Raw genomic sequence first — 25,621 nt, 5'->3', positions numbered from 1 at the left:
AGAGCAGAGTAACCTTGGGCAAATCACCTCCCTCTGTGAGCCTCAGTTTTCTCATCTGTCAAATGGGCATTGTGACAGCTACCTCATTTAGGAAGAGGGAGAATGACATAACATGATGTGTAGAGCTTAGTATACAGCCTGAGAGATCATAAACACTCAATACGTTCTGTTACTTTGTGGTTACTAACTCTAAGGTAGCCCCTGTCAACCTCAGATGGGTTGGAGAGCCTTCTGTGTATGTTCTCGCTCCCCCGCCAGCCTGTGACCACCTTGAGGGGTGGGGTTTGTTCTTCCACCTCTCCATGTCCCCCAGGGCCTACCCCAGTGTCGGTACCCAGGACATGTACAGCCACTGCATGTTGAATTAAAGTGACCAGTGGAGGCCTCCAGCCCTGGGCCCTGACAGATCGGTGTGAACGGCCCAGTGAGGCAGAAACAGCGGCTGTCACAAGCCATTAGGGGTGCCCCACCCCATCTCATCTCACCTCCCTGAGGCCCCCTTTCCCCTTTCCACTTCTAACCATGGCCCCAAGGGGAGAGAGGCCTGAATCACAGACAGAACCCGCTTCCTCTGCCACCCACCAGACACCTGTTAGTGCCACTTACTGCAGACCCCTGCTGCCCCATCTCACGCTGGCTCTGCCCACTGCTCCGTGAGCAAGGACCAGTAGATAGGAACAAGAGCAAGTAATCCAGCCCCCAGGACCTGGGTTTAAATCCTGCCATGCTTCCAGCCAGCTTTGTGACTTTCAGCAAGCCGCTTTCCCTCTCCGGGCCTCAGTCTCTTCCTTTACTAAATTGGATACTTATCCTGTCAACCCCATGCAGTGTGGGAACTGGAAGAATTCACCAATGTGAAAACACTTTAAAAGATTTATGCTTTGGCAGAAGAAAGCTGGAATAGGAGTCTAGGTTCTGAGTCTCCACTTTCTGTCCTTAAACAAATGACCTGACTGCTCTAAGCCTCAGTTTCCTTATCCATAAAATAGGCCCTTCTGGCCCTGATCCTCTTGGGTTCTGCAGGTTGGATTCTAAGGAACTTAGTCACTGAGCCCTTGGACTCCACTTCTGAGGAGGAAGACAGAGAAGCCTGAGCCCCAGCTGTTGGCACAGGTGGTAGGGAGAAACTGAAAAGAAGCAAGGGACTGTCCTCCCAACTGCCACGTGCCCCCCACCGAGGCCTGTACTCACCTCCTCTGCCCGCTGGGCCTGGGGGTGGTTATCCAGAAAGGTGCCCTCAAGGACAGAGCCTACAATGGTCAGGCCCTTCCCTGCCTTGAGCTGGGAGGTCAACGAGAGCAGCTGTGGATGGACCACGTTCTGGTCTTGGTCCACACGTACCAGCACAAGCAGCTGTGGCCTGAAGTGGGTGCAAGATCACGTGATCCATCCGCCGCCTCCCCAAGTACCATAACTCATACACCCGTACTCCATACACTAACCACCTGTCCTCCATCTCCCATCCACCTAAACATCCATCCACCCATGTCCTTGGGTTATCAACCCATCCAGTCATCTCCCACACGTCTCTCCATCCACCCACCCATCCATCTCTGCATGTATCTCTCTCACCCATGCATTCATCCATCCACCCACCCACCCATCCACCTCACCCACCCACCCATCCATCCACCTATCCACCTAACCATCCATCTATTTTATCCTTCAGTTATCCATTCACGTCCATGTTAATTTACCAACACATGCATTATTCACTCAATTACCCTCACATCCACCTGCCACCACCCATCCACACATGGATGTCACCCAACCACACTCCCATACATGTATACACTCAGCTATCTGCCCATCTATTTATCTGTTTGTTTCCTTATTCATTTAGCCTCCGCAGCCAACCATCAGTTTGATAGCATCCTCTCAGCACCTACTCTGGGCTAGATCCTGTGCTAAGCATTTGAGGATTCACAGACTACTTATGCAAAGCTCCAGTCTCTAAAAGGCCAGTTTAGTAGACATGAGTGAGGACAAGTCCACGATGTCTTCATTCTAGAGTTCCAGACCTTACTCTTAGCAAAATGAACCTGAAGGAGAAGGAGGGCTTGCAGAGCAAGCAGTTAGAAAGCAGCTGGGCTGAGAGGCGGGAGGGGAAGATTCTGGCTCCAGTTTTGCCTTCCACGACCCCTGAGACCTTCCCTAAGCCCCGATTTTCACGTGAATCAAACAGTAGTAGTAGTAGTGAAGTCGCTCAGTTTGTGTCTGACTCTTTGCGACCCCATGGACTGTAGCCTACCAGGCTCCTCTGTCCATAGGATTGTCCAGGCAAGAGTACTGGAGTGGGTTGCCATTTCCTTCTCCAGGGGATCTACCTGACCCAGGGATTGAACCTGGGTCTCCCACATTGTAGGCAGACGCTTTACCGTCTGAGCCAGCAGGGGAGCCAATAGAGAGACTGTTAGTAATCTGGAGATTTCTAAGAGGCCCTGTAACTCTTTGGATGATCCCACCTCTCCCAGGGTGAATGCTCTGTGATACTGCACTTACCCGTCTGGACACGTGCCTTCTCCAGGGAACTGTGAGCTCAGTACGTTCCCGGAGACCAGAAGGGGTCAGCACATAGACCATGTGTTCATAGGTGTTTTTTTAAACAAATGATGGGATGAATGGAGGGATGGGTAGATGGTTAGAAACTGGCATGGCAGGTAGGGTTTTGGAGAATGAATGTGTGGAACCTCAGCTCAGCCTCAGCATTACAGGAGGGAAGGGTTCAGATGAGGCCGAACCCCACTCAGCAAGAGCAGCACAGAGCAGGCGGGGTGGGTTGGGCCCGCTCCCTTCCTCTTCGGTCGCCATCACTCACCTCCAGTTCTTGGTGTGCGGGGGCCCTTCTTCCAAGCGCAGCAGGGCATAGCGAGCAGCGCTGAGAGACAGGCCTCGGATCCCATCGCCCCATTCCTTCTCTGCCCTGGGGGCAGGGAAGGGGGGATCACGAGAGGCAGAAAGCCAGGGAGTGCCAGGGAGAAGCACCCACCCCCCAGTACTGAGCCAGAGCTGTCCATCTCGGGCTCAGAAGGGCGGTCACTCCTGGCCCCCACCGTTTCTCAAAGCCTCAGTGCCTGCCTCTGCTCCTGCCCCACCCCCTCAACTTTCCTCTCCATTCTCCCCAGCTTCTCAGCCTCAACCCCACCCCTCCCCGTCAAGTACCAATCACCGCTCTCCCCTCCTCGCCCCACCTTACCCGCGGTACTCGATATACTTGTAGATGAGCCCAGCAATGAGCATGGCCACCAGGGCATAGTACCAGGAGCAGATGAACATGAGGGCCAGGCAGAGGCTCATGCCCAGGAAGGAGAGTGTCCTGGACAGTGAGAGGGAGACCCGGCCTCTGAGCCCCTGGCAGGGTTCTCACTGGTGCCGGGGGCTCAGACAGCAAGAGTTAGAAGGGGCAGGGAGGGCCTGGGCCAGACCTGGGAAGCTACAGCCAGGGCTAGGGGAGCCACAGCCAGGGCTAGGGGAGCCCACACCATCATCCCCAGGAGCACCACCGGAACCTGGGCACTCTGGGTGGATGAGCAGCTGCAGACAGGGCCCCGCCCAGCTCCTCGGTCACCACACTGCTCCAGCCCAGTGCCTCAGGCCCTGGCAGACCACCCTGCCAGAGGGGTTCTGAGGGCAGGGGTCTCTAGGGAGAGTTGGAGGTAAGATCTCCCAGGAGGAACATGGGACGAGGTGACTGGTGCAGCAGGAGGGCCGAGGTGGGATAGGCAGGTAGCCTGGGTTCTGGTCAAGGTGTGCCATAGCCTTGGGCTGGGGGTGACCTTAGGCCTACCCCTTTCCCCGCCAGAGCCTCCATTTCCTTTCGGTAGAATAAGCATGATCATGCCCGCCCTGCCTGTCCCATCGGCCTGTTGTGAGGGTCAAGAACCATCAAGCAGAACAATCAGAAATCCGGCTCCACATGAGGAGCACCTTCTGTGCCCCAAGCACTGTAAGGCTCAGAGGGGCCTATGAGGTAGGTATGGTTATTGTCCCATTTCACAGCTGGGGAAACTGAGGCTTCCTCATCAAGACTGGCAGGTGTTGAGCACTAAGGACATGAGAGGGATTCTAGCTGGGACTGCTGATACTGTCTTCTGTTATTACTTGTCATTATAAGGAGACCTTCACCAGGACTTTTCTCATGCTATTTGGGCTATGAAAGCTGGAGTTGAGGATCCTGAGACCTGGAGGGGATGGGCTGGGGTGAGGGGCCGGGGAGAGGATGGTCCTGTGGGCCGGGGCGGGGGTGGGGGTGGGGAAGGCACCCACCAGTGGTAATATCGAAATCGTGGCCGCCAGTTGGGCGTCCTCAGCAGCGTCTGTACCGCGCAGGCCAGGTTCACAAACATGTAGCACATGAGGAAGAACCTAGCACACAGAAAGGCCCCCAAGAGACAGAGATGCAGGAGACACAGAGACAGACACACAGAGAGAGAAAAGGGGGAAGGGAGGAGGAAACCGGGGAGGTGGCCGAGTCACATTCTGATGCGTAGGGAGGGGTTCAAAGGCCAGATCCCCTTACTGCATGCCCTGGTGCATGTGGGGATGACTCTCTGTACAACAGAGGACGGGTTTCTACGACAGTGGGCTTGTTAAAGTGGTTCAGGTGGGCCGTCCAGGGTCACAGCTGGAGTATCCAGGTAGAGAGACCCGCAGGGCTGATGGGAGGGCAGGAGGCCAGCACGCACATAGAGAGGATGGGGGCGACCTCGTCCAGGGACGCGATGAGGATGCCAATCTCGCAGATGCAGGCGGTGAGGAGCAGGGCCCACGTTGGCTCTCCGTTGGCTTTGCCATGGCCAAAAACCTGAGGACACAGCAACCGTCACAGGAGCGTGAGACCCTAAGGACTTCTTGTCTCTCTCCTCCCGTCCTGGGGACTAGTACAGGAGAGGCAGAGAGAGAGGGAGGCTGCGTTTCTCATCCTTTAAAGGTACCCGAGGGGATACCAGGTTTTTGCTGTATCTTGCCCACCCTGACATTGGTACCCGAGTGCAGGGAAGTTCAGATGATCCCTGAAGGGGAACAGGAGGGGACAGATGGAAGAGGAGCTCCAGGCGGCCAGCAAGCAGCTGTGACGGAGTTCATCATATATATATTTTTTTAAAGCACCACAGAGAGCTCTCTCCTCTCACTCCCCTTTGGCTGTCTCCCTGAGTCCCTGCCCAGTCACAAGGCCCAAGGAGGACCATTTTTTTTTCTCCCTAAGAGCAAACAACCCTGCCCAAAGAGATGACTCTGAGCATGGGCCAAGTCCCAACTAGAGCACACCCGTTTTTCATAGTGGCATCACAGACAGACAGAGACCAGAAGGCAGTTCGAGGCTTGCTGTGGCCTCTGCTCACCGGGTGGCCTCGCTGGGCAGGGGCCTGGCTGGCTGGTATAGGGGGTGGACTGTCGGCCCACGCCTTGCCCACCACTGACCTGGAGGAAGGGCACTATGCCATCGCGGGAGATGGCCTGCAGCAGGCGAGGGGCCCCCGTGAGGCTCTGCAGCCCAGCCCCGCAGGTAGAGAAGAAGGATCCGATGACGATAACCCAGGGGGATGGCCAGGCCAGGGTGCCCACCACCAGATTGCCGTTCACAGCTTCGCCAAACCTGGAAGGAAGCAGTAGAAGATACGAGATGCTGGGTGAGCAATGCCACCTGGATTTCCAAAGGGCTCCCATGCCAACTGCGGGGCCAGCCGTACATCCACCATGGGGCTTGGCTGTGGAGGGGTGAAGGGACAGACAAAGTCCCTGATGACGTGGGCTGTCTGTGGGGCCTTGGGCAAGACATTCAACCTCTCTGTGCCTCAGTTTCTTCAGCTGTAAAGTGAAGATCATTATAAGCCTATCTCATATGATTGGTGGGAGGAATAAGGAGTTAACATATGTAAAATGCTTAGCACAGTGCCTGGAACTTAGTGGCAACTCAATTTTTTTTTAAATTGAGGTATAGTTGATGTGCATAAGATTATATAAGTTTCAGGTTTACAGCATAGTGATCCACAATTTTTAAAAGTCATACCTCATTTATAGTTATTATAAAATATTGGCTGTATCCCTTGTGCTGAACAATATATCCTTGCAGCTTATTTCTTTTATACAGAGTAGTTTGTACCTTTTAACACCCTACCCTTATCTTGCCCCTCCCCACTAATAATGATTCTAGAACATGGTCAATTGAATAAGACTGTGTCATCCTGGGCAGATATCTTAAACTGTGTCTCCATCTGAAAAATGGGGATTCTGGCCTCATCACGTGGTGACATGATGTGGTGTGAGAATCAAGAAGAGCATTTTCTATTTTTAAGACAGGGCCATTTGGCCTCCTTCTAGATCCCCTGACTCAGTTCCCTCCCTGCTATGAACCCATCCACACTAGCAACCAGAGTGAGCCTTCAGAGACCACAAACTGGCCACTTGGCACTGTCTTAAAACAGAAGGTGCTGCCACAGTGGGTGGAGGGAGTCCTGGCCCTGGGGTGTGCGAGCAGAGGTGTGCCTGATGCCCACCCCACCCTCACCAGAACAGGCTCCTCCCTGAGCCCCTTACTTACTTGTCCCGAAGGACGACCCCCTCGATGCAGGCCCCGAACAGGACAACGGAGCTGATGTCTGCAGCAGAGGATGAAGGAGAATCCCCAGGGTGGCATTCCCCATCCTCCCAACCTCTCCTGAGCCAGCCAGATGAGGCAGCAGCTTCAGAGACCCTCCGTCTAGCCCTCCCCACCCACAGCGGTCCCCGCCAGCCATGCAGGATACAGACAGCAGACGTGGTGGCAATGGCCAGGATCGTGCCAGTGGGGATCGACTTCTGGGCATCCCGCAGGTCCCCAGAGCGGTTAGAACCAGCCATGATCCCTGTGAACAGAGGAGCAGCTAGGACAGGAGCCGTGGGAGAGCAGATGGAGATAGGACACCAGCCTCCAAGTCATGAACCCGGGAGTCTAGTCCGGGCCCACCGACTCGTGTGAGAGCTTGGGCGTGTTACCTGGCTACTCCGGGCTTTAATTCCCTCACCTGTTCAGTGGGAGGTGAATTGGATCCTGCTTATGTGATGGGGCTATTGGACTAAGAAATTCCCCACATCATGACTGACTTTCTCCCTACCCATCCACTCCCAGGCAGTCTTCCCTCTCTGAGCTCCCCTTCACCTGTGACTGAGGGGAAGTAGATGCCAACCAGCAGGGTGAAGTAGGAGGTCATATCGCTGAAGACATAGGGATGGTCCATGTCGATGGGGGTGCCATCTGCCAGGCCCGCTGAGGGCATCCCACGCCTTTCCACAATCACCCCCTTGGTCAGGTAGGAGCTCCATAGATTCTCTGTGGGGGAGACATGACTCTCAGATATCAGGGCGCCAGAGCTCTGGGGCCAGGAGGCAGGGTGGACAAAAAGAAGGGTCAAAATCAACCAGCTCTTATTTCCACCAACATTTCCTAAGCCCCTGCTTTGGACCAGAGACTTTGCACATGAGTCAGATCAAGTCCTTGCCCTAAAATGGTCCAACCTACTGAAGGACATATACAAATACAACAAAGACCTATCTCAGACTGATTCAATATATCCCAAACTGGTCTCGCCACCCACTCATGGCAAACGGCTCCTTTCCTTTACCCCTTACCTTGGTAAAAGGCACCACCATCAATACAGATCAGCTTGACATCGCTCACAACCATTCCCTATCCTCGTCTCTGTTTCAAAACCATCTCCAACTCCTATCCATTATTCCTCCTAAATATTTCTCAAATACACCCCTTCTCATCTTTCTAGTGTTTCTCCACTCTGTCACTATTAACTTGTAGTGATAACTATGATAAGAACAGGCAATTCTTCGTGTGTGGGGGGGGGGGGGGCGTCCCCTCACATTGTAGGGTATTTAGCCACATCCCAGCCTCTACACACCAGACACCAGTAATAACCCTTCAGTTGTGACAACCAAAAATGTCTCTAGATGTTGCCACCTGTCTCCTGGGGTGGGGTGGGGGTGCAAAACAGGCCTGATGGAGAACCAGTTTGTTGGCATCCACCACTCTCAGAAAACCATCATATCTCACCAGGACTCAGCATCAGCCGCCTCCTAGACTTCCTGACTCAGTCCCCTCCCTGCTATGAACCCATCAACATTAGCAGCTGGAGTGAGCCTTCAGAAACCACAAACTGAGCATGTCCGCCCCTTACTCAGAACCCTTTGGCGGCTCCTCATCACCCTCAGAGCACGGTCCAAACTCTTCAACATGGCTTCCAGGGCGGACCACAGTCTGGCTCATGTCAGTCTCTCCAACATCATCTCTTGCCCCTCCTTCTCTTGCACTTTATGCCCCAGTCATACCAAATTACTCTTGGTTGGAAGGGCACAATATGCTCTTCAGTGTCTGCATGCTTTTAGGCAAGTTGTTCTTCTGCCTGTAATTCCCTTATTCCCCTTGTATAGCTGAAAGTCTCTTATTTGTTCTTCAAAACCCTTCTCAGATGAATCCAGGAAGCCTAGCCTTACCTCCTTGTACACATGACCACTTCCTCCCTTGGGAGAACTCTGTTCATTGAATGCACGTCTACACATGTCATAATTTATTTGCTCTTACATCTGTCTCTGCTATTAGACTTGTTGAGGCCAAGAACTGTGACTTATTTATGCTGTGTTCCTGGTGCTCAGCACAGCGCTAGGCATTTAGCAGGGGCTTAGTGAATACTTGCCAAACTGATGGCTTTCTTTCCCACTAGATGGAAAGACATGCAAAGGTTCCCTTTCATCTCTACCCCTCTGTGATTCCAAGGATAGAACGTGGCCCAGAGTAGGTGCTCAATTAAAACGGATCAAATTTAACTGAATCCCAAAGAGAGTCCCTTAATCCTAACTGATTAGTCCACAATCCCTGCAGTGTTCCCTGGACACCAGACCTCTTCCCTCCCTCAGACCTTTGATGAGGCCACTGGCAGCGCCAGGAATGCCCTGGATCTCCGTGACATTGTTTCGCATGAAGTACTCATCACAGGTGGCGTTGAGGAATCGGGAGGAACAGAAAAGGCCCCAGAGCCGTGTGGTCACTGTCTCATTTCCTTCCCACGCCAGCTTGGCACAGACATCAAAGCCATGGCGAGACAGTGTGCGGTTCCCCAGCAGGCAGATCCTAGGGAGAGAAACAAGGGAGGGAGGAAGGTGGGGAGGGACGTAACCTTGCCCTGGTTTTATGGTAGAACCACCAGGGGAGCACGAAGAAACACAGATGCCAGGGCCCCATATCCAGAGATTTCTATTTAATTGGGATGGAGCCCAGGATCAGCATTTTTTCAAAGCTCCTAACCACTGGCCCGCTGGGGAATCTCCTCCCTCCCAAGTGACTCTAGTATGAGCCAGGGCAGAGAACTGCTGCTTTCCTGCGATGCTATTTCAGCACCATGGACAGCAGTCCCAATGTGCCATCCGTCTGAGCCGTGTTATGCATGTAGGGGAATGTGTCCTAGGGAGAGGCTGAACCAAGAGGGACCTGAGCCCCTAGACCCTCTCTTCTGTGTCCTGTCCTATGATAGAGAAGGTGTTTAATACTAAGAGGTTGTCTCATTCCAGAAGGTTGTTCCCCACCCAAGAAAGCTTTCCCTCACACAGACTGGTCATCCCTTCAGAAATCTTTCCACTTGACTCTTCCTAACTCCACCTGAGTGAGCGTGCTCAGCCATGTCCAACTCTGTGACCCCATGGACTGTAGCCTACCAGGCTGCTCAGCCTATGGGACTTCCCAGGCAAGAATACCGGAGCGGGTTGCCATTTCCTACTCCAGGAGATCTCCCCAACCCAGGGGTTGAACCCATGTCTTCTGCTTGGCAGGTGAATTTTTTACCTCTGAGCCACCCAGAGGAAGCCCAGTTCACCAGCAAGCAGTTGACCCTTACAAAGGACACTGTGCCCACCTCCAAAAGAACTTACCCCACCCTAAAGAGATTTACCTGAAACCAAGAGAGGTTTTCCCTCCCAAGAGAGTTCACTCTGAATCCACAACCACTCCAATTCTGAGAGACAGGGGCAGGCGGGGGGTGGCAGAGACTAGTATGAAGACCCTGAAACCAGCCAGGGAGGAGGGGGAGGGTGCCCGAGGCGCAGGGCAGCAGCACTTACGGGAAGTTGGGTGGGTCGAAGGCAGACTTGATGACCCCAGCATAGATGGCCAGGATGGAGAGGATGACACAACCCAAGAAGACAAGGGCGAACTTGTTGACGTACTTGACGCCCACAAACACCACAGTGGCCATGCAGGTGAGCACACAGGTGCCATACACACGCATATTGTTCAGCATGGCTGCTGCCTCCCCGCTGGCATCTTCTGCCTTAAAAATGGCCATGGCTGGGAAGAGATAAGCCTGTGGGAAAGGGGTGAGGCGGTCAAGCAGATAACCCAGTGGGGACCAACAAAGAACCACCCCCAAGGAAATACCCTGAGGCGCAGACAGGGCTTTGGAGAAAAAGATAACTCTTCACAGCATATTTACAGTAATCCGAGACTGGGAAGGACATCCAATGATAGGGTCTGTCCTACAAAGACTAGTCATTATACAGTCATTAAAAGATGATACTGCAAAAATGTTAGGAGCAATTATTAATTCCTATCATTTTTGTTATCAAGTATAAGTATTAATGATTATTTATTGTCTTTATTATTTAATTAGAAAGGCAGATATAAATTAGACATTCATCCCTAGAGGATTAGGTAAATTAATCATGGTATTTCCAAATAGATTATGTAGCTACTAAAAAGGACAACAAAGATTTATATGAACCAACTTAAAAAAGCTATCCCTGTTAGACTGGGTAAAAACAATCTATTGTTAAAGAGAATGTGTCTTATCTCATTTTTGTAAATATATATATGTGTACTTACATGTGAATATATACACACATACGTGTGTATATATGTCTGTCTGTGTGTAGATACATCAAAATGTTAACAGTCGTTTCCCCTGAATGGTAAAAATGTGAATAATCTTTATTCTTTTTGCACATCTGCATTTTCCATAATTTCTCTATGAAATATTAATATATTTATATTGTTACAAAAGTTATTTTCAGTTGTAAGTGATATTTGCAAAGAGAGGTTTGAACTATTAGAGAAATCTATAGGGTTTTATAAAGATAAAATACAATATCATAAAGAAAAACAAAACCTAGAAGGATACACCAAAATGTTAATGATGACTTTCTTCAGGAGACGGTTATTTCCCTTTTTACATTCTTTAATTTTTTCCAATTTATTTTTTTTAATTTTCCAATTCAATGGGTAGAATTGCTTTTATAATAACTTTTTAATTTTGTAAAAGCCATAGAGGTCTATTATTATTCTCTCAAAATTTGGCTTCTTGGGTCTTTTATTCTCCATCTATCCTTCCTGACCCTGTACCTCTCCAATCTGCCCCCAAGCCAGAAGCTGAAACATCTGTTAGTTCTAGTTCTCTAAAGCAGTGCAGTTGGGGGGACATGCACAGGCTTCAGAGTCAGAAAGACACAGTTTCACGTCCCTTCCACATGTCCCTTTAACTCTCTGAGCCTTGCCTTCCTCATCTGTAAAATGAAGATATCTAACTCATGCAAGAGTCATGAGAATAAAATAAAATGATACATGGCCAGCCACGGGGCCTGGGTAAAATAAGTGTTTGGGAAACGTCAGCCCAGCTCTCTCTATACCAAAGAACCTTCAGCTCCCACTTCCTCCTGCAGGGGCAGGAAGAACTGAGACCCCAGTCAGCAGCTGTCCACTTCAGACACTGCCCAGGGCCCTGACTGCTCATCAGTCACTGCTTCTGACAGATCTCTTTCTCAGCTCCTTCTCTGCAACCCGCCAACCATCTGCCCTCTACCATGAACATCCACAGAGTGCCTAGCACACTGCCCCCTGGCACGTAGTAGGCAATCATTGAGGGACATGACTGTTATCATTTCTACCATGACTGTACTCTTCCCAACCCACCTCTGACAGTCGGTTGCTGAGTGACCTTGAGCAAGTCGTTTCACCTCTCTGAGCTTCTCGTTTGTAAAATGGGCATGATAATACTTAAACCTCGTGAGGATTCAAGCTAATGACTGTAAAGCACTTGGAACTCTGCTGGGAGCACAGTGGGTGCCTGATAAACGACAGCTGTTCATGTTACCTAATTAGTGTATCCTGTCTCCCCAACTAGACTGTGAACTCTTTAAAGGCAGAACCACATCTGATATCCCTCTGGCCTTACTGAGTGACCCAGCCTACAAGAGGTGCCCAGGGAGCATCTGTTAACTGACTGACAGCCTGGGACCCACACCTCCTCCCCGGCCCCTCTTACCAGCAGGATTTCGATGGTGCCCAGGATGTACATGGCCCCAGCAAAAGTAGTGCCCAGGTAGAAGCAGAGGCCCACAGCGCCCCCAAACTCTGGACCCAGAGACCTGGAAATCATGTAGTAGGAGCCGCCAGCTGCAGAAAGAATCCAGTATTGGCAAGAGGTTCGAGGGACCCTGGGCTGCTATAGGGGTGAGGGGGGATCAGAGACAGTGGTGGGCAGGGCCTCACAAGCCTTACAGGCTGTAGTGGGAGACCCAGCCCAACACTCTGAGTGGCTTTTACAGCACTAATTACCATGTTGCTAATTACCCCTCTAAGGAGGCCATGGCTCAGAAAATAGGATGATGGCAAAGAGGGTCTCAGGCAAAGGGAAGAGATCTTTCATTGCCCCGTTCAACACCATCAACAGCCTCCTTCCCCTCCCCTTAAGAGGGCTGCCTCCACCAACTCCACAAACACAGCCCAGCCTCAGACCTGCAGTATTGCCTTTCAGAGTTCCTGAGGGCACCCAGAGCTCTGGGCACTGCCCTTCCTTCCTTCCAACTGTCCAGGTCTCCCTCCCACCCAGCCAGGCCCCCTCCGCCTCCAAGCGGCCCTAGTCACGTACCAGGCACAACACCGTTGGTTGCGATTGCACTCATGGAAATGGCTGTGAGCATCGTCTGTGAGAACAGAGATCACCATCAGGGTGGCGGCTACCCCATAAACACCCGCCAAACCCACAAGTCCTCTTCCACTGAGCTTCTCCTTGGTACGGTTCCAAGTCCTACTCCTGCCAAGTCCTTCTTGTCCAGAAAAACCTCTTCTTCACCCAGCACATGGAAGGAACTCGAGCTCTCACATCAGAGAGCTCTGGAAACCCCAGCTTGGCCTCTGACCAGCTGTCTGACCGGAGGAGACACGTCACTTCAGTTCTCTAAGCCTCCATTTCTTCGTTTATTCAATAGGCAGGTGTACCAGCTTCGGCACTGGCTCCCGCACATGTTGAGGGGGGAATCACAGGTCACATGCGAGGAAGCACAAATGTCATGGGAAGGAGGTGTTTAGTGAACATGTGGGTTTTTTGAGAAGATGGGAAGAATTCAGCCAGACCTGTTTGGGACCATCATCCCGTTTTCTTGTGAGTCAAGACCCACCAAATTGTTGACTGTTGTAGGGCTGTAGGTGAATCTGATTTATTAATGTACACCTATCTTTTTTATCAATGAGTCTGCAGCACCCACACCCACACAAAGATCCAGGTGACACCTGGTTGATGGCCATCAGGGATGAACCTGGGAGAGGCTAGAAGGCCCAGTCAGACCTAATTTCCACTCCAAGATTATATGCAGTGGTTCCTATAAAGAGCTCAGGTCTCATGCCTCCCCTTCCCTTCCCCTCCCACCCCCAGGTCCCTGCTCAAGCCCCAGCTGTCAGGGAACGGGCGAAGGGAGGGAGTCACTCACACAGGAGCAGCAGATGAAGACCATGCAGAAGGCCTCTATGATGCCTGCGATGCCCACCACCCATGTGAGCCGCAGGAAGAGGATGACCCCAAAGATGTTCTGCAGGCACGGCAGGTACACGCCCATGAAGGTGCCCATGCGGGGGGCCTGCCAGGGAGGCTGGCGTCAGTTTCTGCAGCTCCCCCCATCCCTACCAGCACCCCAGGCCCTCTCCTCTTCCCCAAACTTTCATCCCCCTCCCTCCCCCCCATCTCTACCCCTCATCTCCCATTCCTTCCCCTCCCTCCACCTCCACCTCCTATCCTTCTGTCTCCACCATCCATCCCTTCACCTGAATCCCTTTTCCTCCCCCGCCTGCTCTCCCCTCCAGCCCTTCTTCCCCAAGGCCCTCACCTGCACAGGCTTCTTTTTTCCACCCTCGTTGTTTTCTGCCTCCTCGTGCTCCCTGCTTCCCTGGGGCAGGTTGGTGTAGTTGGCCAGGCCACTAAGCAGGGAGGACACCATGGGGCTGGTGTCCATCTCCTCCTGCGGAGGGAATTTGTCAGTGTTGGGGCACCAGGGTCTAGAGGAGGGTGAGCCAGGTGGTAGGAGGCAGAGAGAGATGGGGACCAGGAGGCAAGCCGTTGAGACTAGGATGAGATGGGCAGGGAGAGAGGGGGTTAGGATAAGAAGTGGAGGAGCAGGGGGAAAGGGAAAGGAAGAAGCCGGACCTGAGGGAGCAATGGAGAGGAGGGGACAGTGCCCCAGGGAAGGAGGGAGGGAATGGCTGATGAAGGCGGAGATGAATCGTGAGGGGAGTCCCAAGACCCCAAGCAACCCACCTCAAACAGGGCCATGTTCTTGCCATCATACTCCTTGCCCTTCTCTGTGTCGGTGCTGTTGATGAAAGGGCTGCTCTCCTTGGGGTTGCCATCACCTGAGAAGGCAGAGGAGTGAGAAACTTGGCATCAATTGTTTGCCACCCGTCTGCCTGGGCACCCAGCTGTGTGGCCACTTTAACTCGCTGAACCTCAGTCCACACATGGAAAAAATGAGCTAATGCTACCTCCCCTGCAGAATTTTAGTTCTGTATAACAAACCTAGCACACTCCCTGGCATGTGCAGGGTATTTAATGAATGTGGAAGTGCTTCCTTGCTCTGGTTGGGGGGGGGGGGTCCGGTCCTACTTCATTCATCAGGGCACCCTAGACTCTCCAGAGTTCCCTCCTTGACCATAACTGGCCCATCCTGGAGTTTGGGAAGTGGAAGCACGCTCTTTCCTAGAGGGGAGGCAGAGACAGCTTCAGCCGGAGGCCCCCAGGATACTCCACCTCTTGGAAAAGTGACCCCCTTTGGCATGTCCTGTGACCCTGGTTCATCTTCAGTCAGTGAGTAGTTACTGGATGTCTCCTGCATGCTGCTGTGGGGGTGGGGGTGGGGGAATAAAACACAGCCTAAGGCCAGCCCTGCCCTCGGAGAACACAAAGGCAGAGGAGATAAACCCATAGCCAGAAGTTTCCAACCCAGAGTGGTAAGTTGTGTGGCAGAATATGAACAAAGGACTGTGGGAACTCGGGAGAAGCACCCAGCCCAGCCTGGGAAGTCACGGAAGGATTCCCAAAGGAAGTGACGTGTTGGCTGAGAACCGAAGGATGAGTAACAGCTAGCCTGGGAGGGAGCCGGGAGGGTGTTCCAGGCAGATGGAAGAGCAGAACAGCGTGTTCGATGGCCCAGAGGTGAGAGGGAGCTGGACTGGGTCAGAGGGCCTGAAAGAAGTTTGATCTGGAGGAGTCTGAGGAAAGGGAATGAGGGGAGGGGCGCTGGAGGATGGAGGAGAAGCATGTGAAGAGAATGAGGCTAGGAAGGTAGGTGTGGGCCGGGTCCTTACATGACTAGCCAACCACGTTAGGGATTTTGGACTTCATCCAGAGGACAATGGGAAGTCACTGAAGAGTTTCAGGCAAAAAAGTACCATGGACAAATGTGTGTTTTAGAGCAATCACTCTGGCCTTTTGACAAAGAATAAAGAAGTTAGTTAGCGGGGACTTTCCTGATGGTCTGGTGGTTAAGACACCATGCTTCCGCTGCAGGAGGGATGGGTTCAATCCCTGGTCGGGGAACTAAGATCCCGCATGCCACGTGTGGCCAAAAACCAGAAAAAGAAAAAACGCAGAAGCTAAGGACTTTCAGAAATCTGGGCAAGGACTGGTGATACTCCGGACCAGAGCAGTGTGGAAAAGTGAACAGACTCCAGAATTATTGGCACACATTTCTATGCCAGCTGTGTGCGGATGGGGGAAGGAGGGATCTAGGATAATGCCTGGGTTTCTAGCAGAGGTAAATGGGTGGATGATGGTGCTATTTAATAAACGGAGGGAAAAGAGGGAGGCTGGGGGTAGGGAAGAGGCTGGATTTGACTGCCGGTGAGGCGCTATAGGACACTCAAGAGACCTTGTCCAGAAGCACTTGGATATACAGATCAGCCCGGGACCCAGGAGAGACGCTGGGCATGAGAATCAGCGGTAGCCCACGAAAAGTTGTGTAGCAAGGGTGTGAAACCATGTGCCTGGATGAGATCATGCAAGGAGGAAGTCTCCAGGGCATTAAGGAGAGGGTCCTTTCAAAGAGACATAAGCAATCCCCACCCCCCCACCCCCCACACACAGGCACACTCCCTTGCTTCCAGCCATCACACTTTCTCAGTTTTCAGGGCTGAATCCCAGTAGTAGATATCTCTTTGGACTCCGGGGTAACTCTCCAATGACCAAAACAGAAGTGAAGTGGAGGCCCTACATATTCTGAATTTCCTATCCCCTCATCTCCTGACCTCTCTCTCTCTCCATCTCCATTCTGCCCAAATCCTCCCCATCCTCTCCTCCTGGAAACCTCCCTTAGTCTCTCAACCAGGGTCCGTCCCCAAAGCATGACCTGCTATAAATCCAGTCCATCCTGACTCTAAACCGTGGAAGTGATGCCTCATGTCCTCAAGGGAAACCCACCACCTGCTGTCTCCTGCCTCCACTTCCACTTCACTCATCAGGCGGAGAACTCCTGACCCCCAGACAGGGCCTCCACCAGCTCACTCTTCTCACGTCCAGGAGGTCCTGGGACTAGCAGACGGGTCTTGCCAGTGGGAGCCTGGCACGGACTAGGTGCTCAGCAAAAAGTCTGTTGAGGTGAATTCCCCCGGGCTCCCTTCCTGACCCTCAAGGTCTCAGAAGAGCTCTTTGGGGCTAGAGAACAGGAGAAATAAAAGTGAGGTGGGTCCCTCTTCATTTTTAAGATGCTGACAAGAGGCCTCATGTTTTCACCACATTATAGTGGGAACTAGGGGGTTGGGGATGAGATGAGAAGAAATTTCTTAATGGTTAGGAAAACAGGCTGGAGTCAAGAAGATTTAGGTTCCAGTCCCAATTTCGTTGGCTGTGTCCACCCCTTGGGCAAGTCACTTAAACTAAGCCTCGGTTTCCTACTTTGCAAAGGGATAATAATCGTGTTTAACTCAGGGCTGTGGTGGGGATTAAGTAAAATAATGCCTGTTGGGCGTGTGTGTATTGGGCGCATAAGTGTACTTACTGCTGTTACTATTACAATCACGATTATTACTAATATACGGGGTACCCCACCCACCCTGGTCGCCCTGTCCCACACTCCTTCCCCAGCGGCAAGATTTAGGGGCCCCGTCTCCTGTGGGTTCTCCTCCCCGCGGCTCTTCGGGGTTAGGACTGTCAGGCACGAGAGCCCCCCATTCCTTTCACACCCCTCCCCTCCTCCTTCGTGGGGGCGCGGGGAACGTGCAGGGCGGGAAAGAGGGCGTCCTGGCCGGAGACCCGGCATCGAAGCAGCCCCGCGCCGGTCTCCATGGCGACCGCGCGGGCAGAGAGCGCAGCGCGGAGCAGAGCCGGCCACGCGCCCGCAGCGGCTTATGTAACGCGGCGCGCAGCGCGGAGCCAGACTCCGGGCCGGAGCCCAGCCAGGAGATGAGGGCAGAGGAGGGGGCAGCTCGTAGGCTTGACCTGAGTAGCGCTTTTCCACCCGCCGTCTGGACGGGACGCCAGGCCCCCAGCCTGCTCTGCCAGGGCTGATTTCGACCCCTCCCTGGAACCCCGGTTGAGGGGGAGGGGTGAGCTTCATGAGCCCTCAGTTGGGCAGGACCGCGAGGGGCGATCTCGCCCCCATTCGCGTAGCCGGGAGTCAGAAGGCTGGGATAGCGCCGTGCGGCGCGCGCGCGAGAGGCCGGGCCAGACGGAGGCTGAGCCCTCTCCGCCCCCGCCCTCGCCCTCGCCCCCGCCCCCTGGGAGCTCTCAGCCCGAATCGGCTTTCAATTAAGCTGCGGCCGCCAGAGCTCCCAGGGAGGAAACAGGCTAGCGGCGCGGCTTAGGAGCCTCCCCTGGGGGCCTGGGGTCAGGCCTCGGGGAATCCCCAAGCCAGACGAGGGGAGTAGGGGACGGCGTCAGACCCCAAGAGGAAAGGAGACCTGGGGTGCAGAGACAATATCCTTGTGTTCTTTAGTCCAGAGGAGCCTTCTTTCTCTGGTCATTCCCACCTCCCCGAGGTCAGGACCCGGTTCTCCTACATTTCCAAGAACCTAAGTTCAGAGATGCCGGATTTTCTCGGTTTGATGGTCTTCAGTCAAGCCACTTCCCCCTCCCCCCCCATCCCATCACGGTCTCCAGGCACCACTGGGAAGCCTTCTTTCTCACTCTGGGGCCAAAAGGGCCTGACCCAGGTCCTGGCCACTCAGAGAGAGAGAGAGATAGAAAGTCTGCAGACGAGTCTGCTACACTCAGAGTCTGGAAAACTTGTGGGGAGGGGGTAGAACTGAAGGGAGTTCCTAGTTGGAGTCCTGCTGCACACTCTTTTCTAGGCCACCTGAGACCCGGCAGAAATCCCGTGGCCCAGAAAGGCGCCATGGTCAGGGGTAGGGCAAGCAGGGCCTGGGGGACTGGACCAAACCCTGTGTCTGGGGGAGCAGAGCCCCCTCCTCAGAGTGGAGACATCTGAAGGGGTTCCCATGTGGGAATGACTGCTCCCACCTTCGTTCCCTAGGAGCAGCGACGGGATGCCCGGCTCTGCTGCAGACTCGACTTTGCCAAACCACCCGCCTCCCGAAGCCTGAAACTGCTATGGAGGAGGGCGCCTGCGGATTGACCCCAGGGTCACTGGGGAGATGGATGAGTTAGCCAGTCAGTAGTTCCTACCCCTACTCAGCTTCAGGGAGGAAGAAGGGGTGTCAGAGGATGAGGGACCCTGGTGTCCACAGCCTTCCAAGCGACCACTTGGCTCTGACTTGGACCCAGGATCCGGAGGACTTCAAGTCCAGGCTGCCCGTCCCTGAAAGACCCTGCGCTTTGAGTCTTTAGGACCTTGGGCCTTCCCCGGGGGGAGGTCTGCAGGAGTCTTGGCCCAGAGGGTCAAGCAATGCCCAGGGGAGCGTTTGAAGGCGCTGAGCGCAGACAGCCAGAGCAGGAGGTGCGCTAGTGCGCAAGGGACGCAGCGCCGCTGGAGGGTGGGGGGTGGGGGCGGCTGACAGCCGTGATGGATGGCTGAGACCGCTGGGGGGCGGCGGGGGGCCCGGGAGCCCGAGGGGGTGGCTGGCCTCGAAGACCTGGAGCAGGGAAACCGCGGAGGAGGGCGGGGGAGAGCAGGAGCCACCAACGGACTCGCTCCAAGCCCCTCTGCTCCTAGCGAGTCTCCGCACCCACCGCAGCGCGTCCGCAGTGTCCGCGCCACGGCGCCGGGGATTCGGCCGCTGGGACCCCATTCCTGAGGCCTCACTGGGGAAGCTAGCAGAGCTGGCTAGAGAGACTCCCCTCTGCCCCACCCTGGAAACCTCACAGCTATCCCAGAGTACCCAGAGGAAAGGGAAAGGGGAAAGAAAAGAGGGTGATCTTGCTTCCCGTCCTGAAAAGGAACCCATGGGAACGCGAGAGGGAGAAGGAGATTCCGCAAAGTAGAGCTGAAAATCCCCGGAGGAGGTTCGCTTCAGTCGGAGGTCGGATCTCGGGAAGCTTTGGGGGAGGGGGCCCGGACTGCATCAAGTGACCCCTTAAGGAGACATCGCAGCCGGACAGGGGCTGTCATATGGCTCCAACTCCCCCCCCCCCCGGCACCTTCCCCCCACCTTTCAGCTGGAAGTCTCAAAGCGAGGGACTGCAGCAGACTGCGCCCCCCCAACCCCCGCGCTCTGCGCCAGGACGCCAGGGTCCCTTCTCGGGAAAAGAAGCCCTCCTCCCGCCCGTCGAGCTCCACGTCAGCCCATTCTAGCTCTTCCAACCCCTTCCCACCGACTCCCCCGCTTTGCTAGCCCACGTCTGCCCCCCGGCCGTGGGCAGTGGCAAGCCCTCGGCCCCCTGTCCTGGCCCCGGGCGCGGCACATTCCAGCACCTCGCACAGCGCCTGGCGCATTCCAATGGAGCTAGGCTCCAGGCCGACTTGGGCGCCCACCGCCCGGGTCAATCCCAGCCTCGCCTCCGAAGGAGGCGGCCCCCTTCTCTGTCTCTAACCCCAGAGCTGCTTCCTCTCCTCGCCGCCCCCGATCGCTTACCAGGGTTGGCTCCCCCATCGCCGTCCTCGCAGTCCGTCAGGTTGTTTAGCATGGTGGCGGCGCGGCGCCGGGCCCCGGGATGGCTGCGCCGCCTCGCCCGCGCCCCTCTGCCTGCCTTCGCCGCTCTCTCGCTCGCTCTAGCTCTCTCGCTCTCCGCTCCACGGAGGAAGAAGCTGCAGTGCCCGCCCGCCCGGCGCACACACACTCGCACACGGACACACGCTCACACCCGCGCGCGCCCCCTCTCAGCGGCGGCGCGGCTCACCTCATCCCGTATGCAGGAGGCGTGAGCCACTGGCGGGGTTTTGGGAGGGGGGGAGCGAGGGAGGGAGGAAGAAGAGGGAACTAGGGGCGGGCAGTGCGCTCCCGGAGGCCCCCTCTCACGGAACCTGGGGGCTTGCACCAGTGGGATGGAGAGGGTGCTGCGGGGGACGGGGGCCTCGCCTCCCGGGAGCAGACGCAGCTCCGCCCGCCCCCCACTCTCCGGCGCAGGCGGGGCCGGCACGTGGGCAGGTGCCATCCCGCGCCCTAAAAATAACGGCAGGGAACTAGGTCGCGGCCGCGGGGAGGCGGCCCCGCAGCGGCTGCCTGGCCAGGGGTCTGGGCTGACCCCTAGAGGGAAGATGCGGGGATCTGAGGCGGCAGGGGGAGCGCGCCGTGGAATATGGGTCCCTGGAGAGCTTGCCTGCAAAGCTGGGCAGGCCGGCCCTGAAGAACGCTGTGGAATCGTGCCCTCGCCCACAATCGCTGCTCAGGAGGCTGGAGCTAGAGATGTGCGAAGGCCAGAGCCTTTAACTCAAGCACCGTGCTGGCCCCCGGGGCGTCAGGGTCAGGGGCTGAACTGTCTGGCTCATCCTGGCTTAAAATGGGAGGCATGAGTCTGAGGAGTTGCAGCGAACCCTTTCTTTCTGTTTAGACCGATAGAGGTCTCAGCGTCTCACCTCAAAGGCAAATTACTGGAGTCCCAAAACAAGGGACCCCACCCCCACCCCCAAGAAAGGAACCTGGGAAGGAGAGGTGGTGAGGAGGAGAGAAGGCGGCAGTGAGGTTCTGGAGCGCTGATTCCCCACTGGGGATGGTGCAGCCTCTGGGGAGGGCAGGCCGGTCGCAGGCTGGCCAGGAGTGGAGTGGGGGAGGGGAGAATGAGGCCGCCTGTCGGTTTGGGACCAGATTTTCTCCTGGGGCGGGAGTGTCTAATCCCCTAATCCAGGATTGCTTTCTGAGGATTCCAGAGCTGACATGCTTTCTGCGTTCCTCCTCCTCCCTTTGATTGTCCTGGGACCCTCTCAGCACCCCAAGACTCCGGACTCGATCCCATGGGGAAAGATCTCAGGAAGCAGCATCAGCAGTGTGGACCCTTTGAGCCCCAGCAAGATGGAAATATCCAATGAGAAGAGCAGATTTAGGGCAAATGACTTTGAGACTCACTCAAGCTCCCAGCAGTAGTCCTCTAAGTTTCAGGGGAGTTCCAGGCCTGGAGAGGATGGCTTCAATCATTTTAGCTAATGCATAGCTTTCATTTTACAGGTGAAAAAGCTAAGGCTCACTGTTGATGGGGATCGGGGGAAATGACTGCCTATGAACACAATACCCGTGAATGGCAGAACTTGGCCTAGAATCCAGTTTCCTTTATTCCAGCCTAGGACTCTTTTCCTCAACATAACCTCTTTTGAAATGGGTCCTGCCTCCAATAGAAGAGGCAAAAAGGCAGTCATATCCAAACTGCTCAGTGCCTCTCATCCTTGGCTACTAACAGAGGAACAGGGACTGGGTTGGAGATGAACTCTCTCCCTTTTCTTGTGCTCAGGCTTTAGAAGTGCAGGGCCAGAGTGGCCTCTCAGCTTGCAATTGGAGGTGGGCCCAGAGATCTTCAAGGGTCCTAGAAAAAATAAATCTGCACCACTAGCGATCCAGTTCTAGGACGTGAGTTTTTCAGGACCATGGACAGGGCCTGCTGCTCAGACTCTGTTGTCACACATGTCGCTGACTTCAGATTGGATCAACCACCGAGTCTTCAGCAGCTAACTGAAGTGGGACTCTGAGGCATCCTCCAGTAAGATAACCCCTTCACTGGATTTTATGGACACTGGAAGGACTCTTTAGGGTGGAGAGCTAGCTATTCAGACAAGGTGTGAGAACGGGCCTTCTTGGCTTTCCCAGAGAGAAAACCACCCACCCACACATAAAAATTGCAATGAGTTTAAATTGGTGACAGGGGTTAAAGGGATTGCAGGTGGGTAGGCCAGTGTTCAAGAATTTTTCAGCACTGCATTTCACAGACCACCACCACCACCATTATGCTTTTCTACTACTCTGTAGAGACAAGTAATACGGTAAAATGTGTAGTATGTTTGAGAAGTGCTGAGAAATAAATGTTGAGGTTTTTCAGCAATCCTGGGTCTGGGATGTTCCCCTGGGGGTATTTCCCATTTGTGGTCCAGAGCCCTGGCCACTCAGGGAGGGACTGAGCCCACCCACAGAGAAAATCTAGATGGCAAGGGAGTAGATGAAGGCAGGCATGATCCTTTTCCCCTGGGTGTCCCATCTGGGTACCCTCACCAGACCTCCTATCTCGCAAAGCATCCAGGATTCAGGGGATAGTGGTGCTGTCCTGTCCTCTGCCCCGAAACCCTGCATTTCCTTGGGCAAAGCTGGGTTCCTCTCAGGCCCTGAGTATCTCTATCTATAGAATGAAAGAGTGAGGCTGCATAATCCCTGGGCCTTCTTCCCACCCTGAAAATTCTCCATTTATCTCAGACCAAATCCATGGAGCACTTCACGAGGAGCCAAGACCAACTGAGGAGACAGCCACAAGGGGAGACCCCAGTCCTTTGGTTCATAGCCCCCACCTCTCAAGAAGACTGATCCCCATTCTGGTCTCAGGCCAAGCCTCTGCTGTGAGGCTTTCAGAAAACATATTTCAGGCCCTCCTCCACTGGCAGCCTGGCCTTAGCCAGTAAGGGTGACCCTCAGCTCCGAGCCCCAGGAACATGGCTGCAGGCTCAGCACCCCATCCCCGCCGAGAGCCCTCAGAGGATCTAGGGCCAGGGGCATCCTCTCATTAAATCATCACGAGGTGCAGAGCCTGGCATGGGTCTTATTTCTCAACTCTGAGTCTCTAAAATTCATCTCCCCTTCCACTTATGCTTCTCAGAGAGAGAAAGAGAAAAAAAAAAAGGTCAGGGAAACTGCCTCCTAATATCAGGATTTTGACACTGGAAGGAATTTTGTAAGTTATTTTTTAACCAGTCCTCCTATCTGGGGAAATTGGAAGAAATGGAAAGAAAATAGAAATGGAAAGCTACGAATTTGCTCCATGGGATGAACCTGTGGCAGACTAGGGACTAGAATCTGGCTCCCTGAACTCCAATACAGGGTCCCAGCCACTGAATCAGGACAAGGAGCTGTTTGGAAGAAACTGGAGCCGCTTGACAGGGTCCTCTTTCTATGGAAGGTAGGCGTAGTGTTCCTCTTTCTGGCTCAGTCCCTATCCACCCTGTCTCTATATCATTATCCCCACAGCCTAACCCACCCACCCCCAGCTCTGGCCTCATGGAGCTAAGGCCTTGAACTCCGTTCTTCACTCCTCTCCCCCACTGGGAGGGCCCCTCCTCTGGAACCCAAGCCCTCGCCATGAATTGATGAGTCTGGGGCAGAGCACAGCGCCCCCCCCCACACACACACACACAGGGCCCGCCGCAGACACGTCAACCACCATCATCTCCGTGGTAACCGGGGGCTTAATTAACAGGCTGCAGCCCTGTCACCATGGCAATGGCACCCCAACAGCCCCCCATTCCTCTATAGATTCAGTCTATCTTCCCTGTTTCTCAATCAGGACCCCCTTCTCACTGTACCCACCCCCATCCCCACCCCACCTGGAGAAGCTGGAGCCCACAGATCACTCTGGTTCATTGAGAAGAGGGGAGGGGAGGTGAGGGGGATGAGAGAGAGAGAGAGAGCAGCCCATCACCATGGCAACTACAGCCCTGTTCATAACCAGTTTGTTGCCATGGTGATTCCCAAGGCTCACCTTGGGCTGAGGTAGTGGGCAGTGAGGTTCAGAGTCCTGGCTTGAGGAGTGAGTGACCGGAGAACTCCTTGGATAGGCTAGAGATCTCCAGATCAGATATTTATACCAATAATTCAGTGTTGTTCTTCCCAGTTTACAGATAGAGACTGAAACATGAGGTTTGGGTATGGAGGAGGTAGAGAACATCACCTTTCTAGATCATCAAAGAATCTAAGCATTTTTATGGCTAGAAGGACCCTCAGATAGCTCCTGTTCAACTTCTCTATATACAGCTGGGGAAATTGAGGCCCAGAGAGGGGAAGCAATGTGCCCAAGGCCATTCCACAGAGCCTGGGCTAGAGTGTGGATGGGCTACACTGTGGTCTTGCTCTGTCCCCTTAGCACAAGTTGGCTCCCTCTCACTCCATGGGGACACATCTCAACTCCTCTTAGTCTTAACCAGGCCCATCACTCTTCCCAAGGCTCTGTCTTCCTCCGTGAGAAACAGACATAGCAAGGAGCAATACAAAGGACGGAAGAGTAGCTCAGAGTTGCAACAGTTGATCCCAGGTCCAGCCAAGTAATCATCGATCTTACCATGGTACAGATGAGGCAACTGAGGCATGTGGGCTGCAGCCCAGGATTAGTGGTAGATTCAAGGATCAGCTTTTGAATTGCTTCATTCCTCCCCCATAAGTCATATCCCCTCCTATCCTCTGGCTGCAGGAAGCACCTCCAGGGACAACAAACTCCACTCCCTGGGTCCAGAAGGAAAGACAATGCTTGTATGTAAATGAGCTACAAAACCTCCCCCAATCTTCCCCCACCTTCCACATGCTGCCATTTCTCCCCTAGCACCTGGGTGAGGACAGCTGGTGGGGAGAGCATCCCGCTGGGGCCAGAGCACTGGCTCAAGAACAGCTGGGGGAAAGATGCCACCAGATTTTAAGTTCTCCTAGGGAGCTCTTATCTACTTCCCCACGTACTGGCCTACCAAGGAGAGATGCTGGAGGCTGTCTCAGGGCCTAAGAGGTTAAAAATCCATAAAGTAGGGGAAGGGATAGTTAGGGAATTTGGCAAGGTCATGTACACACTGTTATGTTTACAATGGATAATCATTTTAGAATTAAGGGACCTTAACTCTGCTCAATGTTATGTGCCATCCTCGACAGAAGGGAGGTTTGGGGGAGAATGGATATGTGTATATGTATGGCTGAGTTCCTTCCCTGTTCACCTGAAACTACCACAACATTGTTAATTGGCTATACCCCAATACAAAATAACACGTTTAAAGTTTGGGGAAAAAAATCCCCAAATTACTCTCAAGATGGAGATGTGCAAGCTCA

General features: G+C 54.0%; 1 protein-coding gene across 2 annotated transcripts in view; it reads right to left on the bottom strand.

The window, feature by feature from the left end:
* SLC12A5 (solute carrier family 12 member 5) overlaps window positions 1-25,621 on the bottom strand; it is a 34,751-nt gene that overhangs the window by 6,608 nt on the left and 2,522 nt on the right. Inside the window, exons 1-17 of one of the 2 annotated variants that reach the window (XM_069548690.1) lie at window positions 20,264-20,330; window positions 14,559-14,653; window positions 14,131-14,262; window positions 13,738-13,884; window positions 12,900-12,954; window positions 12,294-12,424; window positions 10,099-10,340; window positions 8,904-9,115; window positions 7,139-7,309; window positions 6,747-6,845; window positions 6,542-6,599; window positions 5,422-5,596; window positions 4,686-4,804; window positions 4,267-4,365; window positions 3,197-3,316; window positions 2,819-2,923; window positions 1,192-1,360 (exon numbers count right to left, since the gene is read on the bottom strand). In XM_069548690.1, the coding sequence (XP_069404791.1) occupies window positions 1,192-1,360; window positions 2,819-2,923; window positions 3,197-3,316; window positions 4,267-4,365; window positions 4,686-4,804; window positions 5,422-5,596; window positions 6,542-6,599; window positions 6,747-6,845; window positions 7,139-7,309; window positions 8,904-9,115; window positions 10,099-10,340; window positions 12,294-12,424; window positions 12,900-12,954; window positions 13,738-13,884; window positions 14,131-14,262; window positions 14,559-14,653; window positions 20,264-20,315 (2,181 nt within the window). In that variant the 5' untranslated portion in view covers window positions 20,316-20,330. Of the gene's footprint in view, window positions 1-1,191; window positions 1,361-2,818; window positions 2,924-3,196; window positions 3,317-4,266; window positions 4,366-4,685; window positions 4,805-5,421; window positions 5,597-6,541; window positions 6,600-6,746; window positions 6,846-7,138; window positions 7,310-8,903; window positions 9,116-10,098; window positions 10,341-12,293; window positions 12,425-12,899; window positions 12,955-13,737; window positions 13,885-14,130; window positions 14,263-14,558; window positions 14,654-20,263; window positions 20,331-25,621 lie in introns of those variants that run through there. The other variant, XM_069548689.1, reaches the window with a different exon arrangement.

Source organism: Ovis canadensis, chromosome 13, assembly GCF_042477335.2.
Source record: "Ovis canadensis isolate MfBH-ARS-UI-01 breed Bighorn chromosome 13, ARS-UI_OviCan_v2, whole genome shotgun sequence".
In the NCBI taxonomy this organism is placed as follows: domain Eukaryota; kingdom Metazoa; phylum Chordata; class Mammalia; order Artiodactyla; family Bovidae; genus Ovis; species Ovis canadensis.
Note: the sequence above shows the minus strand (reverse complement) of the source record. Positions and strands in the feature narration are given on the sequence as shown.